The 17,033-nt window shown below is 45.6% G+C and overlaps 1 protein-coding gene across 6 annotated transcripts in view; it reads right to left on the reverse strand.

Moving 5' to 3' along the window:
• ITSN2 (intersectin 2) overlaps positions 1 to 17,033 on the reverse strand; it is a 1,003,157-nt gene that overhangs the window by 423,281 nt on the left and 562,843 nt on the right. For all 6 annotated transcript variants that reach the window (XM_069236034.1, XM_069236039.1, XM_069236035.1 and 3 more), the window contains one exon: positions 2,603 to 3,066. In XM_069236034.1, coding sequence (XP_069092135.1) covers positions 2,603 to 3,066 — 464 coding nt within the window. The remainder of the gene's footprint in view (positions 1 to 2,602; positions 3,067 to 17,033) is intronic.

Raw genomic sequence — 17,033 nt, forward strand, 5'->3', positions numbered from 1 at the left:
GCAAAGGGACCAGTGGTACCATGGGCTCTGTGGCCAGGTTCTGTAGCATGTATTGTGCCACCCTAAGAGACCACTTACCAAACACATGCACACTGCCATTTCAGATTGTGTGTGTTGGGGAGAAAAAGGTAAAGTCGACATGGCACCCCTCCCAGGTTGCCATGCTCACAGACCACCACCTGTTGCGTAGGTAAGTCACCCCTCTAGCAGGCCTTACAGCCCTAATGCAGGGTGCACTATAAAACAGGAGAGGGCACAGCTGCATGAGCAATATGTCCCTACAGTGTCTAAGTCCATTCTTAGACATTATAAGTTCAGTATGGCCATATTAGGTACATGGGCTGGAAGCTCGTCATTACAAACTCTACATCTCCATGATGGCTTCACTCTCAGCACAATAAACATACACTGATGCCACTGTTGGATTTATTATAAAATGCACACAGAGGGCATCTTAGAAGATGCCCCCTGTATTTCACCCAGCCCTTTAGTGTAAAGCTGACCAGTCTGTGCCAGTCTGCCACTAACAGAGAAGTTTCTGAACCCATGGGGTGAGAGCCTTTGTGCCCTCTAGGGTCAGGAACAAAGCCTGCTCTGGGTGGAGATGCTTTACACCTCCCACCTGCAGGAATTGCAACACATGGTGGTGAGCCTCCTCATCTAGTGGAGATGCCAGCTCCCCAGACCAAGCCTCACGTTTGGCACAGGTCAGGCGGGAAAATTAGGTAAAACAAGGAGGTGTGACCACTGCAGCTAGGAACACCCCTAAGGTGTCCAGAGCAGAAGTGACCCTCTCCTTGCAGAATCATCCATCTTGTTTTGGAGGAGAGGGGCCAATAGGAATGGGAATGAGCCCCGTCCCTAAAGGGAGTGGGCACAGGGAGGGTGTAGCCACCCTCAGGGACGGTAGCCATTGGCTACTGCCCTCGGACCCATGTAACAACCCTAAATCTAGTATATTGAGGCACCCCGGACCCTTACTCATCAGATTCCTAGTGACCTGAAAAAAGAGGAAGAAGTGCAAAGCAGACCCCAGCAGTGAGGACTACAGATGACAACTGATTTGGCCCCAGCCCTACCGGCCTGTCTGCAGCTTTAAGACTCCTGCCACAAAAAGGCGACACATTCTTGTAGGACAAGCGGCCTCTACAACCCCCCAGAGGACTGCCTACCCAGCAGAGGACCAAGAACTCCAGAGGACAGTGGCCCTGTCCAGAAGAAACCCCCTAAAAGGACTTCAGATCTGCCCCGGATCCGTGAGCCCTGTCCACTGCAACTAACACCCACGGCCCGAGTCGAGGTGGTCCACTGGTCCAGAAAAGGTTCCCAGGCGATTCAGACTTCAAGTGCACCCTGGGTTGACCCCTCCTGGCCAGCTCAATGAAGCCTGAATCCAGAGGACCCCACGACCAGATCCGATGAAGATTCCTGGCATCCAAGGAGAACCCCTGCACCCGTAGCCCCCTGGCCTTAGGGAATCCAACCGACGGTCTAGCAACGTCCAGTGGGCACCTCTCCTACTTGTCCAGCCTTTGGTTTTACCAAAATGACGCCCTTGACCCAGCCTGCAGCATCTTTTGTGATCCCCTGGGGTCCCCCATTGAAAAGCACTGGGTGCCCAACTCTGTGTTTGCACCCTGCACCCGGCCGCCCCTGTGCTGCTGAGGTTGTGTGTTTGGTGTTGACCTGTGAGTCACCTGGTGCTGACCTAAACCCCCCAGGCCTGTGTCCTGAAATCGTGGGTACTTACCTGCAATCAGTTTTCAACCGAGCCCCCCCCCAGTCCTCATAGGATTCAACTGAAAACCTAAAACCAACTTTGACCTCTGCACTGTGTTGCTGATGGTGCACTTTTGGGATGAACTTGAATTTTGACCTGTGGACATCCTAACCCCAAGAAGACTGGGATCTTAAGTCGAGTACTCCCCTAGGACTGCATTGATTCCTATGAAAAACTGCACTGTCAACTTTTAAAACTGAAAAGTGTTACTTTCTTGTAAACAGTTTTACCAGCAAAACCCAAACAAAGTACATTTGATACATATGTCTGAACGCTTACTTATAACTGTCCTTATCTGTAACAAAGACCTTTTGATTCCAGTAATAAAGTAACAAAATATATTTTTGCTATATGAGAACAATTGGTCTGGAGTTAGTTATTGAGTGTGTGCGTCATTTCTTGACTGTGTGTGCACAACAAATAATTTCAACTACCCTCTGGATAAGCCTAACTGCTCGACCACACTACCACAAAAGAGAGCATTAGTATTATCTACTTTAGCCTCTGTTAGGCCTCTTGGGAACTCCTGGACTCTGTACACACCATATCCCCCTTTGGTATAGTATATACAGAGCCAGAAATTCATTAGGAGTATTTCACAAACCTATAGGGAATTCTTAAACTATGTTTCTTAATGATAAATCCCTAGATCTGTGAAATGATGAGTGCTGCAGATACAGAATGGGCCCAATTGTTTGGACTCCATCGCTCTTAGTATGTTCATTGATCTGTTTTCCAAAGTGTGCCACTCCTAGGAAACAATGAGTTAAAAATTAGTTTTTAACCATGTACAATAATGAAAATGTAGCCAATAAGATTTACCTTCTTTACGTTTCTCACTGTTGAGGCTTCTTCCTCCAAATTGCTTAATTTTGTCCACAAAACTTTCATCCAAACTGATCTTGGAAATACGCTTTTCTGATTCTTTTCGATATGACATTTCAGTTCTTTTTTTGTCCTCATCTTGCTGTTTGAGCTTATCTTCGGCTGCTTTCCGGCTTTGCTCCTGCTTTCTCTTCTCTTCTTCCTGCCGCCTCTGCCTTTGTTCTGCTTCCCTTTGAGCCTCCACTTCTTTGCTTCTCTGTTCCTGTTCACAACGTTTCTCGTCTGCAAGCTTTAGTTTTTGGGCTTCCTGATCTCTTAGTCTAGCAGCAGCTTCCTCTGCTTGCTGCTTTTCAAGTTGGATTTTTTCCTGTCTTTGTTCCTCTTCAAGCCGCTTCTTTTTGTTTTCTTCTTCCAGCTGAACTTTTTCCTTCCAAAGGTTTTCCTTATCCAGTTTTGCTTGCCTACCCAATATATGGAAAGTGCAGGAAAAAAAATATTAAATTATTCTCAATTTAAATCAGAGCAATAATTACATCAACAAAATCTTACCCTATTGGCAAAGTGGCCAGAAATAATAAATCTGCAATCAGATTTGAGTTACTAACTATTTTTGATACTTTCAAGGTACTGAGTATTGTGTGTCCGAGCCAACAAAAGTAGTAATACTCGTGCCAGGATGGCCTAAAGCCCTTTCAAACTGCATAATGACCCTGCCTAAGCCACATGCCAGCTTAGAAATTCAAAAGCAATACATAGAAAAGCACACAATGCTTTAATACCATATACATTTGCCAACTAAGAGCACGGCAATCACCTAGTACATTTCAAGAATTGGTCCACTCCAGAGTGTCTTCTCTGCTCTTGTGTATTATTCCGGCATAGTGCTTGCAGAAGATACAAAAATGTGGACTTGACAGTAATGTTAAGAGGTGGGTGGATTTGGAGGGGAGTACATACCTCCTTAATCACTACACTGCACTGAAATATGTTGGACTTCAATTTGCACCCCAGAACACAAACCAGTGAACTGGTAGCTCAGTGGACATATAAATCTAGGAACGTACGGCTGAACTCATGGTTGACAGGATTAAAATCCAACCGGTCCACTAGACCTTCAGAAGTCAATAAAATGAGTACCATTCAGTGGGAAAGAATAATTATCTAATAATCAGTGCCAAGATGCTCCAAGGGTGCTTTAGAAATGCATGTTATGTTATGTATTACAAGTGGCAGTGTTAATTATGGGACCTTTCTGTGGACTGTCTTATGATCACCTACAAATGACATACTATATTACAAAACCATGCTTGAGGCAACAGAAATTCAAAGCCAGCCTGAAAGTAAGAGGAAGGCTGCACTGCATGTTATGTTAAAAAATAAAAACTTTCCAGTCACTCTGTAGCATCCAATGATGATATAAAGTACTGATACTAGAAGATACAATAGGCATGTTAATTATCAATAAAAAGCACACAGGTCCTCTTACGTACAAATTGTTAACTCACACAGCACTAAAAGCAGATGCTAACTCCTGCTCAGCTCAGAATACTCTAAAACCCTAAATGACACCACAAATTACACTACATCGCCTAATTTGTCGCTCCACCCTCCATAGCACATACAGCACACAACATGGATAGGAGAAAAAAACAGCACACGATGTAACATGGTCAGAATTAGGAATGGGGGAAGTTCCTTCATAACACTCTCTTTACAATAGCATGAGTTTATCGGGCATCCTTTACCACACAATAGCATTACCATATATATATTAAAAGTCAAAGAATCACCGCACTCACTCAGGCATGAATCAGATTATCAGGAAAAGATTATGTGAGCAGGACCGTCGGTTTGGCCGAAATGCATCATGAAGGAGAATAAAATATTTTCCTGATAATCTGATTCACGTCTAGTGTGGTGATTCTTCGACTTTTAATGTGTTAGACCAGCTGCTCGTGCGCTCCACCCCTCTACAGGAGCGGGGGTCCCACCAGCGTGACTGCAATGATATATATATATATATATATATATATATATATATATATATATATATATATATATATATATTCACACACACACACACACACACACACACACGTGTGTGTGAATATATGGAAAATGTCACTTACCCAGTGCACATCTGTTTGTGGCATGTAGTGCTGCAGATTCACGTGCTGTGCATATATCGCCATCTAGTGTTGGGCTCGGAGTGTTACAAGTTGTTTTTCTTCGAAGAAGCTGTTTTCCAGTCACAGGATCGAGTCACTCCTCCTCTAGGTGATAGTGCGCATGGGCATCGACTCCTTTGTTAGATTGTTTTCCCGCAGGAGGGTGAAGTAAGGAGCGAAGACTTGTGTATGTACAAATATATATAGACAGTGAAGAAGTAATAAAGTACTACAATGACTACAGGCTTCCGGGGAGGACGGAGGGCGCATGTGACTCTGCAGCACTTCATGCCACGAACAGATGTACACTAGTAAGTGACATTTTCCGTTCGATGGTATGTGTAGCCACAGATACACATGTTGTGCATAGACTGAAAAGCAGTTCTCCTCCCAAGTAAGCTGTGGCTAGCCCGAAGTAGTTTGAAATAGTGTTCTAAGCACTGCTTGACCAACATTTGCTTGTTGCTGAGATAACACATCCACACAGTAGTGTTTAGTAAATGTGTGTGGTGTGGACCATGTGGCTGCTTCGCATATGTCTGCCATTGGTATATTTCCTAAGAATGCCATTGAAGCACCTTTCTTTCTAGTGGAATGTGCTTTAGGAGTTACTAATAGATGCCTTTTAGCTTTCAGATAGCAAGTTTGAATACACTTTACAATCCATCTAGCTAATCCTTGTTTGGAAATAGGATTACCTTTATGAGGTTGTTGGAAAGCAACAAATAGTTGTTTAGATTTTTTTTAAGTCTTTAGATCTGTCTACATAATACATTAGAGCTCTTTTGAAATCAAGAGTGTGGCGAGCTTTTTCAGCAATTGAATCTGGCTGTGGAAAGATGACTGGCAATTCGACTGACTGATTAATGTGAAAAGGTAAAATCACTCTGGGTAAAAAAAATTGATTTTTCCGTAGTACTATTTTGTGTTTGTGTACTTGGAAGAAGGGTTCTTCTACAGTGAATGCCTGAATTTCACTTACTCTTCTTAAGGAAGTAATTGCTACCAAGAAAGCAACCTTCTATGAGAGAAACTGAAGAGCGCAAGAGTGCATGGGTTCAAAGGCAGGCGCTGGTGGTACTGTAGGTGGAATAACTCTTTTAAGCCCTTCCATAAATGCTTTTATGACAGGAATTTTAAACAGAAAGGTATGTTGTCTATTTTGGAGGTAGGCTGATATTACTGTTAAATGAGTTTTAATAGATGAATATGCAAGATTTGCTCTTTGTAAATGAAGCAAATAACACACAATATCCTGTACTGATGCTTTAAGTGGATCAATGTTTTTAGGCTGCCGGTAATATACAAAACACTTCCATTTATTTGCGAAGCACTGCCTCGTTGTAGATTTATGTGCTTGTTTTAGAATGTCCATACATTCTGATGGAAGTTGTAGGTATCCAAATTCTATGACCTCAGGAGCCAAATCGCCATGTTGAGCATACTGGGATTGGGATGCCTGATTTGACCTCTGTTTTGAGTCAAGAGGTCTGGTCTGTTTAGAAGCTTGTGATGTGGTACTACTGAGAGATCCAATAGTGTTATGTACCAGTGTTAATGTGCCCATGTGGGAGCTATGAGTATCATAGTGAGGGAAGTGTGACACATCTTCTTGACCAGAAATTAAGTTAATGGGAAAGGGGGAAAAGCGTAAGCAAATATCCCTGAGTAATTGATCCATAGAGCATTGCCCTTGTATTGAGGGTGTGGGCATCTGGATGCAAAGTTTTGGCATTTTGCGTTTTCGCTCGTTGCAAAAAGGTCTATGGCTGGTGTTACCCACATTTGAAAGTAATATTGAATTACTTGTGGGTGAATCTCCCATTCGTGTATTTGTTGCTGCGTCCTGCTTAAGAGGTCTGCTAGCTGGTTGTGTATCACTGGGATGTATTCCGCTAGCAGCTGAATGTGATTGTGAATTGCCCATTTCCATATTGTTTGTGCTAGAAGGGACAATTGGGATGAGTGTGTGTCCCCCTGTTTTTGCAGATAATACATTGTTGTCTTGTTGTCTGTCCTTATTAAGACTGTTTTGTGTTTGATCAGTGGTTGGAATGCTTTGATGGCTAAGAACACTGCCAGTAATTCCAAGTGGTTTATGTGGTAAATTTGCTGGATTGAGTCTCATTCCCCTTGTATTGTAAGATTGTGGAGATGGGCTCCCCAACCTGTCATTGACATCATTAATCTGATGTGACTATGGTCTGTGGCACAGGGTCCTGCAATGGCCGCCCTTTGATTCCACCATTGCAGAGATTTGTAAGTTTGGCGGTCCAATAACACTAGATCCTGTAGCTGACCCTGTGCCTGAGACCATTGTTGCGAGAGATACTGTTGAAGTGGTCTCATGTTTAGACGTGCATTCGCCACTATTGGCATGCATGATGCCATCATTCCCAATAGCCTCGTGACACACCTTACTGTGTAAGTTTGATTGGCCTGCAATTGGGATATGCGAGTGTGAAACGCTTGTATCTGTTGTGGATTTGGGTTGGCTAATGCTGACTGAGTGTTCAGAATTGCTCCTAGATAAGGTTGAATTTGTGCTGGCTGCAGGTGAGTTTCCTGGTAATTGATTGTGAACCCTAATTTGAGTAGGGTATCTATTGTGTGTACTGTTGACAGTTTCGAATGGTGCTGGCTTTTCTTAATCAGTCGTCTAGGTAAGTCAAGACATGTATGTGCTGCCTTCTGAAGTATGCTGCGACTACAGCTAGACATTTTGTGAACACTCTCGGTGCTGTTGTTACTCCAAAGGATAGTATTTGATAGTGTTTGCCTACTATCACAAACCTTAAATACTTGTGGTGAGCTGGGTGTATAGGAATGTGGAAGTAAGCATCCTTTAGGTCTAGTGCTGTCATGTAATCTTGCTTTTGTAGCAAGGGAATGACATCCTGTAGAGTGAACATGTGAAAATGCTCTGAAAGGATATATAGGTTTAGAAGCCTGAGATCGAGAATGGGTCTGAGAGTACCATTTCTTTGGTATAAGGAAGTATAGGGAATATATTCCTGTTCCTTGCTGAGTGATGGGAACTACTTCTATTGCCTCCTTTAGTTGTAGAGATTGTACCTCTTGTTTCAGCAGTCATGTGTTCTAGAGAGAGCCTGTGAGAACGGGGTGAAATGTTTGGTGGAGTAGAGATGAGTTCTAGGCAATAACCACTACGGATTATTGAGAGTACCCATTGATCTGTTGTAATTTGTTGCCAGTGAGAATAAAATTGTTGTGTGTTGCTGTGGAATGTATGGGAAGTCATTGTTTTGGGGAGGTAGAAGCGCCCTTTGAGGCAGGGAGTGTATCTCTGGACCTGAAATGTTGTCCTCTGTAACAGCCCCTGAATGACCCCCTTGTGTTATACTGTTCTCCTTGTTTTGAGTGGGAGGTGGAAGCTTCTGTAGCTTGAGATTTAAATCCTCCTCTAAATTGTGGCTTTTGAAAGGAACCCCGAAATGGTGTAGTATAAAGGGCTCCCATGGCCTTTGCTGTGTCTGAATCTTTTTTAAGTTTTTCAATCGTTGTGTTCACCTCTGGTCCAAAAAGATGTTGTTTGTTAAATGGCATATTAAGGACCACCTGCTGTATCTCAGGTTTAAAACCGGAGGACCTCAACCAAGTATGTCACCTGATGGTAATGCTGTTATTTATTCCTCTAGCTGCAGTATTAGCTGCATCTAATGCAGACCTAATTTGATTGTTTGTGATGGCCTGTCCTTCCTCAACAATTTTCTGTGCCCTTTTTTGGTGTTCCTTGGGGAGATATTGCAAGAATTCTTGCATTTCATCCCAATGTGCCCTTTCGTACCTCGCTAACAAGGCTTGGGAATTCGGCATACGCCATTGAATGGCTGCCTGTGTTGGTACCCTTTTCCCTGCTGCATCAAATTTACGGCCTTCCATGTCGGGGGAGGAGGAAATCCCCAGAGGACTGACTATTGGCACACTTCCTGGCTGCACTGACTACAATGGAGACTGGTGAGAACTGCTGTGAAATGTAAATTGGGTCTGTTGGTGCAGGCTTAAATTTCTTATCAATTCTGGGTGTATAAACTCTAGCTTTAACCGGCTCTTTAAAAATATCGTCTGCATGTTTAAGCATACCACGGAGCATTGATAAACACTGGTACTGTTTATGAGTTGAGGATAAGGAAGTCCTCCTCTAAAGGTTCTGCATGCATTTGCACTCCATGATATGCAACTGCCCTGGAGATAACCTGGTTGTATGCTGTACTGTCCTCAAGGGGAGATGGTCTGGTGGGATACAAATCCGGATCGTTAGATGGGATTGGATCTGAATCGCACATATCCCATGGATCTATGGTGTAGCTAGTATCATCCCTTTCTTGGTCTTGTGAGGAAGTGTGAGAGTGTGTGGTTGAAGGCGGTGGTAGTGGAGTAAGAGGTTGTGATGAAAAGGAAAGATGTGGTTAATGTGGCAGAGAAAGCTCAACAGGTTTTAGCTTTTCCTTTTGCTTGTAGATCTTTGCCGGTGGCTGGGCAGTATCCAGAGTTTCCTGGAATGCTAATTTCCATTTAGTATGTGGAGGCAGAGAAGCAATCATTTTTCCAGTATCTTTCTGGATTTTAATTCCCCTTTGTTTACTGTCCTTAATCTCCAGAATGGGTTGAATGTCTCATTCTTTCCATTGATGTTCTAAAGCATGTTTTGTGATTTTAGAGGAATGTTCCGAAGGTTTCTTGGGCAAATGCTTCATTTGAGTTACAAATCCTGTTTCCTCTGTATAGGATGATGTTTTCGGCTCCGAAGTTGGATTGAGGTGTTTCGGCTCCGAAGCTGGAATCTGAAGTTTCGGCTCCGAGGCAGAGCGCAGTTGTTTCAGATCCGATGCTGTGGGACGTCGGTTCGGATGTGGAAGCCTGCATTTTTCAGCTCGACCCCGACACCCAAAAAGATGCGGTGGCCTGTTGAGGGAGAGCCCTGGCCTTTTTTGGTGCCGAACCCAAGGGTTGATTGACGATTATTTGTTTTTTGGTTGGAACCATGGCTAAGAAGCAGTGATGCACCCAAGGCCTTGAGTGTTTTTTTAGTTAATGGAGTTGGGGCTGGTGTACTCACGTACTGCGCTGCCGACATTGCCTGGCTGTCCTCCTCTGAATCCTGCTCAGAGTCGGAATCTGGAATCGAGACTACCGTTTGTGCCTGTTCTTCACCAAGGACGTTGTTGGTGGGCTCTGTGAGTTTCTACGCCATCTCCAAGCGTCTTGCCTTTCGATCATGCAACGTTTTCTTTGATCAAAAAGACTGGCACGCCTCACAGCTTTCTTGTCGATGTTCTGGAGAAAGGCAGAGATTACACACCAAGTGCTGGTCGGTATAAGGAAACTTGGCGTGGCACAGAGGACAGAATCGGAATGGAGTCCGATCCATGAGTCTATGACACAGTAGGTCTGAAGAGTCCCCAGAAGGGCAGGGGTGCCCGAAGGGCCGTTTAATTGATTTCAACTGTAGTATCGGATCGAGTGCAGAAGGAAAACCGTGTTGGAAACAAAACCGACGGTAAGAGAAAAGATAGAAAGTTCAGAGAATTTTAGAGCCGAAAATCCCGGAGCGAGAGGGAACATGTCCGAACCTGACGGCGGAAAGGAAACAATCTAACAGAGGAGTCGATGCCCATGCGCACTATCACAGAGAGGAAGAGTCACTCGATCCTGTGACTTGAAAACAGCTTCTTTGAGGAAAAACAACTTGTAACACTCCGAGCCCAACACTAGATGGCGATTTATGCACAGCATGTGTATCTGCAGCTACACATGCCATCAAACATATACATTTATATATATATATATATATATATATATATATATACATACATACATACATACATACATACACACATATACACACGTATACATGCACATTTAATTTAGGGGTGGTAAGGGTGTTTTTAGGATTTAAGGGCGGGTAGGGGTATAGGGTGGTAAGGGTGCTATCAGGGTTTATAGGTGGGTAAGGGTATATGATGATAAGGGTATATGATGATAAGGGTGTTTTTAGGGTTTAGGGGTGGGCAATGGTATATGGTTGTAAGGGTGTTTTTAGGATTATGGGGTGGGTAAGGGTATAGGGTATATGGTGTTTTTAAGGTTGGGAGTAGGGGAGGGGGTTGATATATCTTCTGTTAGCAACATCCTGTGCATTCCAAAGCACATGAAGGCAGAAGTTGTGCAGGTTTGGCTGTAAGACATTTCCCTGCTTCTGCGACAGGAGATCCTCCCAAAGCAGCAGCCAGGTACCCTTGTTCAGGATACCAAACTTTCTGTGCCCAATCCAGAGCCACCGGAATTACTATGGCCCTGTTATTCCTGACTTTCTTGAGAACTTTGGGCAGAAGTGGTATTGGCGGAAAGCCCTACAGGAGGCCTGAGCTCCACTCAAGAGAAAAAGCGTGTCAGAGCAAAAGCCACCTTGGAAACTCCAGTACGAAGAACTGCTGACATTGCATGTTCTCTGTGGTGGCAAACAGGTTCTCCCCAGTCTTGGAAGGAACTCCACCCCATCTCCGGCTGGAGATGCCATTTGTGATCCGCTAGGCATAGACAGCTGAGTTTGTCTGCTTTTGCGCTCAAAGAGCCTGCCAGATGCTGAACCACCAGGAAAATGCCTTGATGTTCCAGCCATGTCCAGAGACGCATGGTCTCTTGACACAGAGTCCACGATCCCACCCATCCTGTTTGGCGCAGTACCACATAGGGATGGTTTTATCAGTGAACACCTCAACTAGCCTTACCTTGATTGAAGACAGAATGGCTTTTAATGCCTGTCGATTCATCTGAAGCTCCATCAGGTTGTTATGGAGTTGAGACTCGACCATAGCCCACAGTTCTATGATCGCCACCTCTCTTAGATCGCCGCCCAGCCCATGAGTTATGCATCTGTCACTACAGTCAGCTCTTGGATGGGAAGGGAGAGGGGTCTGCAATTGACCCAATCATGGTTAGTCAGCCTCCACTGAAGGTCTCTGCAGTTCCCTCCGAGATTTCAACCATGTTGAAGAGATTCCACAATGCTGTGCCCAATGAGACAGAATATCCTGGACTCACTCTTATGGTTTATAGGCCCAAAACAGCACTGTGTCCAGAAGGGCTCCAAAAGGAGGTATCTGTGAGGCAGCCAGGTGTGACTTTGACACATTTATAGTGAACCCTAGCAAATGCAGGAGGTATGCCGTAGTCTGTAGGTGGGGGTCAGCTGCCTAGGGTGAGCATGCAATCAACAGTCAATTGTCGAGTTAGAGGAAGACTGGAACCCCTGACCGCCTCAGATGTACTTCAACCACCGTCCATCACCAGGGTGAACACCTGAGGGGTGCTGGCATGGACAAAGGGGAGCAAACCTGAGCATCTTAAACTTCTTCTACTTCAGAAAGAAGGTGAGAAGGTGCTGGTCCAGAATAGGATAGAGACCTCTGTCCCTTTTGGGTACCTGAAAGTAGCATGAATAGCAACCACAAACCTACTTCGGATGCTGGCATCCTCGATATGGCTCCTTTGGCCAAAAGAGACATTACTTCTTGTTTGGGTAAGGAGAGATGGTGCCCCATCAGTTGGTCGTGAGAGAGTGTAATGGGTGGAGGTTCTATGGAAATGGCGTAGCCCCTCTGGATGATTTGAAGAACTCACTTGTACAATATTATGGACTGTCAGTGGGGAAGGTGATTAAGAATCCTGCCTCCTATTGAGTGTCCATGATGATATCAAGGCAAACTAAAGGGGATTGGGGGAGGCGGCTGCTGGGGTCTAATGGGGCTATAGGGAGTAGGGCTGGCCTGAACGCTGGCTGGTGGTGCCACATGGTTTGTGCGAACCGAGCCTTTGGCCATGAAGTGGGTGGGAAGTCTGTTAGCCTTGGTGGCTTGGTGGTAAGGACAAGGTTGGTAAACCCTACCGTAACCGGTCAAGACAGACTGGGGTTGGCAGGGACCCATAGATAGTCCAAAAGACCTAGCTGGAGCCCTGCTGTCTTTAAGGCACTCTAGGGCTGAGTCCGCCTTTTTGTCAAAGTGGAGAGAATCATTAAATGGCACATCCAAGAGGGAAGCCTGGCCATCCCCTGAAAAGCCAGAGGTTATCCACCAAGTGTGGCATCTGAGTAGCACTAACAGCACATATGCTCTGCCTTGCGAATCAGTTGTGTCCGGCCTACATCGGATTGTGAACTTTGCTGCATCTCATCTGTCAGAATGGGCTTGGGTGAGAATGGCTCAGGCCTCCTTAGGGACCATGGGCAGCACGGAATCCCACACAGTGTGTGTATATCGGCCCAAAATGCAGGCAAGTGTTCACCGACCGCAGTGCTAGGCTAGTAGAAGAGAACCTCCTCTTACCATAGGCATCCAGCTTTTTGTATTCCCTATCCGGTGGAGTGGCAGGGAATGCGCCAGGGTTAACTTGGGAGGTGAAAACTTGGACTACCAAGCTCTCCGGGGTGGGGTACTGGGTGAGGAAACTTGGGCCCCCAGGAGTAGGGCAAAAGGTATCAGGCAATTTTCCTATGCACAGGCTTGGACCTGGCTCCAAGCAGGACAGAGGTGAGGGCTGTATTGAATGGGAGGAGAGGGCCTGTGGGGGGCGACTCCCAGCTGAAGAAGCTCTATCAAAACGTTTGTCTTGACTGCTACTGAGGATAATGACCAGGATCTCAGCCACCCTCCACACCACCACTGCAAAAGAGGATCCTTCGTCCATAGGCATGGTGAGATGAGACACCAATCCAGTGTCTGGGGAGGTGTCTAACCCACTGGCATTCACCAGTTCCTTATACCATAAAGCAAAATATTGAAGAGGAGAAATTGAATGTATAGAAAAGTTCTTCCCCAGTGGGTGATAATAGCACAACAAAGAAGATAAAATCAAACAAGGAAAATTATCCAGTTCATCAGCCAAGTATCCAACGAGGAGTCATGTTGTAGTATCACATTAGAATTTTATTAAATTTTCTTTGCTACATCAAACAACCCAGCCAACGCATTTCGGCCAGACGAAAAAGTTACTTACCTTCGGTAACGCTTTTTCTGGTGGATACAGTTACTACCTGTGGATTCCTCACCAAAAGAATTCTCCCGTCGCGCCAGCCTTCAACGGAAATTTCTTCTAGCTCTGCACGTCGACGATGACGTCACAATCGCCTGACTCCACGCGACGCCACATGACGTCATCTAGGCAATAAGAAGCCGTCGTCGACATGCAGACATCAGTTATCACCATTTTTTACGTGCCATAGAGGCGAACAGGTTAAGCCTAAAGAGCACACATTAATCCATAATAGACGAAAATAAAACATTTAATATAAAACTCAATATATATCACAGTTATGAATGCTCAATTCGAGATAGAAATAAATAAATATATATGTACAATTCCAGTCCAAAATGTCCTTTTCACTATCTTAGACTGCAAAGGAAAAGTATATACAACGAATACAACAATATGCATGTGAAAGCTATATACATATATATATATACAAGTCCAAGGATGCGCACCCAAAGAGATCCTGGTTTGACCAGTCAGGCAACGGGGAGGTGGGTGGGATCCGTGAGGAATTCACAGGTAGTAACTGTATCCACCAGAAAAAGCGTTACCGAAGGTAAGTAACTTATTCTTCTGATGGATACACCTACCTGTGGATTCCTCACCGAAAGAATAGAGTCCCAAAGCAGTATAACCTCCGGTGGTGGGTGCCCGAATGGTCAAACCAAGAAATCTTGCAGCACCGAGCGAGCAAAATGGCCATCCCTCCTGACCTCAGAGTCCAAACAGTAATGCTTGGCAAAAGTATGGAGGGATGCCCAGGTTGCTGCCCTGCAGATGTCAGCCACAGGAACACCTCTAGCGAAAGCCGATGAAGCTGCTTTGGCCCTGGTGGAATGGGCACGAAGCCCCACAGGTGGATCTCTCTTCGCCAAAGAATAGCAGATCTTAATACATAGATTGACCCACCTGGATAGCGTTCTCTTGTGGACCGCTCTACCTTTCCTCTTCCCCACGTATCCAACGAAGAGCTGTTCATCCTGTCTGAACTCTTTCGTCCTGGCGACGTAGAAGCTCAGTGCTCTTTGCGGATCCAGCCGGTGGAGCCTCTCTTCCTCCTTGGAAGAGTGAGGTGAAGGGTAAAAGGAAGAGAGAGTAATTGACTGCCCCAGGTGAAAGGGTGTAACAACCTTCGGTAGGAAAGCCGCCTTGGTCCTCAACACCACTTTGTCCTTGAAGAAGGAAAGGAATGGGGTTTCTACAGTTAGAGCCTGAAGCTCACTAACCCTTCTGGCAGATGTTATTGCCACCAGGAAAACAGTTTTAAATACTAGGAACCGTAAAGAACAAGAGTGCATGGGTTCAAACGGGGCCCCCATAAGAAAAGTTAAAACCAAGTTAAGGTCCCACTGAGGCATAACGAATGGCGTGGGCGGATACTTATTAGTGAGCCCCTTTAGAAACTTTAAAACAATTGGTGATTTAAAGAAGGATGGTTGATCAGGAAGGCACAAAAAAGCAGATAGTGCAGATAGATAACCCTTAACAGTGGCAACTGAAAAACCTTTCTGTGCCAAATAGAGCGCAAATGACAAAATGTCAGATAAACCAGCTCTTAAAGGATCTAAACTATTCTCTCCACACTAGCTTGTAAACTTAGCCCAACGATTTGCATAGATTGAAATGGTAGAGTGTCCCCTGGCCGATAGAATAACTTCCACCACATCTGGATGGAGAGAAAAGGAACTCAGATTGCCCCGTTCAATCTCCAGACATGAAGATGCAGGCTCTGGAGGTGGGGGTGTAGAATCTGCCCCTGCAACTGCGAGAGGAGGTCCACCCTGCAAGGGAGACGGAGCGGAGGGCACTGAGAGAGTTGGAGTAGGTCCGAATACCACACCCTTCTCGGCCAATCCGGAGCTATTAAGATGACTTGAGCTCGGTCTTGGCAAACGCGTAAAGCAACTGACCCTTCCAGGACATCTGAAACGCGTCCCCCAGAGCTCCTTGCACCGGATACTGGAGGCTGCAAAACAGTGGGCACTGCGCATTCTCTTGAGTTGCAAACAGATCTATTTGTGGATATCCCCACATCTGGAAGATATACAGAACTAGATCTGGATGAAGACGCCACTCATGGTCGACCGAGCTGCGTCGACTGAGAATGTCTGCACACACATTCAGGACTCCGGCCAAATGATGTGCAATCAAGCAGATCTTGTGGTCCTGAAGCCAGGACCAGAGTCGAAGAGCTTCTCTGCAGAGAAGATACGACCCCACTCCTCCCTGTTTGTTTATATACCACATCGCGGTCGTGTTGTCCGTTAGAACCTGGACTGACTGACCGCGAATGGAAGGGAGGAAGGCCTTGAGTGCCAGCCGTACTGCCCGCAATTCTAACAGATTGATGTGTAATTTCTGTTCTACTGGAGACCAAAGGCCTTTGATCTCCAGGTCCCCCAGATGAGCTCCCCACCCTAAAGTGGAAGCATCTGTTACCACTGAGGCCACTGGTGGGGGTAGCGAGAACAGCCTTCCTTGAGACAGGTTGTCGACCGCTGCCCACCATTGAAGATCCACTGCAGTGTCTCTGGAGATCTTTATCGAGTCCTCGAGATCCCCTTTGTGCTGAAACCACTGCCTGCGGACGCACCACTGGAGAGCCCTCATGTGCCAGCGTGCATGAGTGACCAACAGTATGCAAGAAGCAAACAGACCGAGCAGACGAAGGACTTTGAGGATTGGAACTACCGCTCCATTTCGAAACATTGGAATCAAAGCCTGTATGTCCTGAACCCGCTGTGGCGGAGGAAAGGCCTGCTTCAATGTCGTGTCCAATACTGCCCCTATGAACAGGAGGCGTTGAGAGGGCTCCAGGTGAGACTTGGGTACATTGACTGAAAACCCCAGGTCATACAACAATTGAGTCGTCGACTGGAGATGGCACCGCACGAGCTCTGGAGTACAGGCTTTGATCAACCAATCGTCCAGATAGGGAAACACAGCGATCCCTTTTCTTCTGAGCTCTGCCGCTACCACCGCCATCACCTTCGTGAAGACTCGAGGTGCTGAAGTAAGACCAAACGGGAGGACCGCAAACTGATAATGTTGTGATCCTACCACAAAACGGAGATACTTCCTTTGCGATCTGAGGATCGGAATATGAAAATACGCATCCTGCAAATCGACCGACACCATCCAGTCTCCTTCGTTCAACGCCAAAAGAACCTGTGAGAGGGTAAGCATTTTGAACTTTTCCTGTTTGAGGA

The sequence above is a fragment of the Pleurodeles waltl genome, chromosome 5, assembly GCF_031143425.1.
Source record: "Pleurodeles waltl isolate 20211129_DDA chromosome 5, aPleWal1.hap1.20221129, whole genome shotgun sequence".
Taxonomy (NCBI): Eukaryota; Metazoa; Chordata; class Amphibia; order Caudata; family Salamandridae; genus Pleurodeles; species Pleurodeles waltl.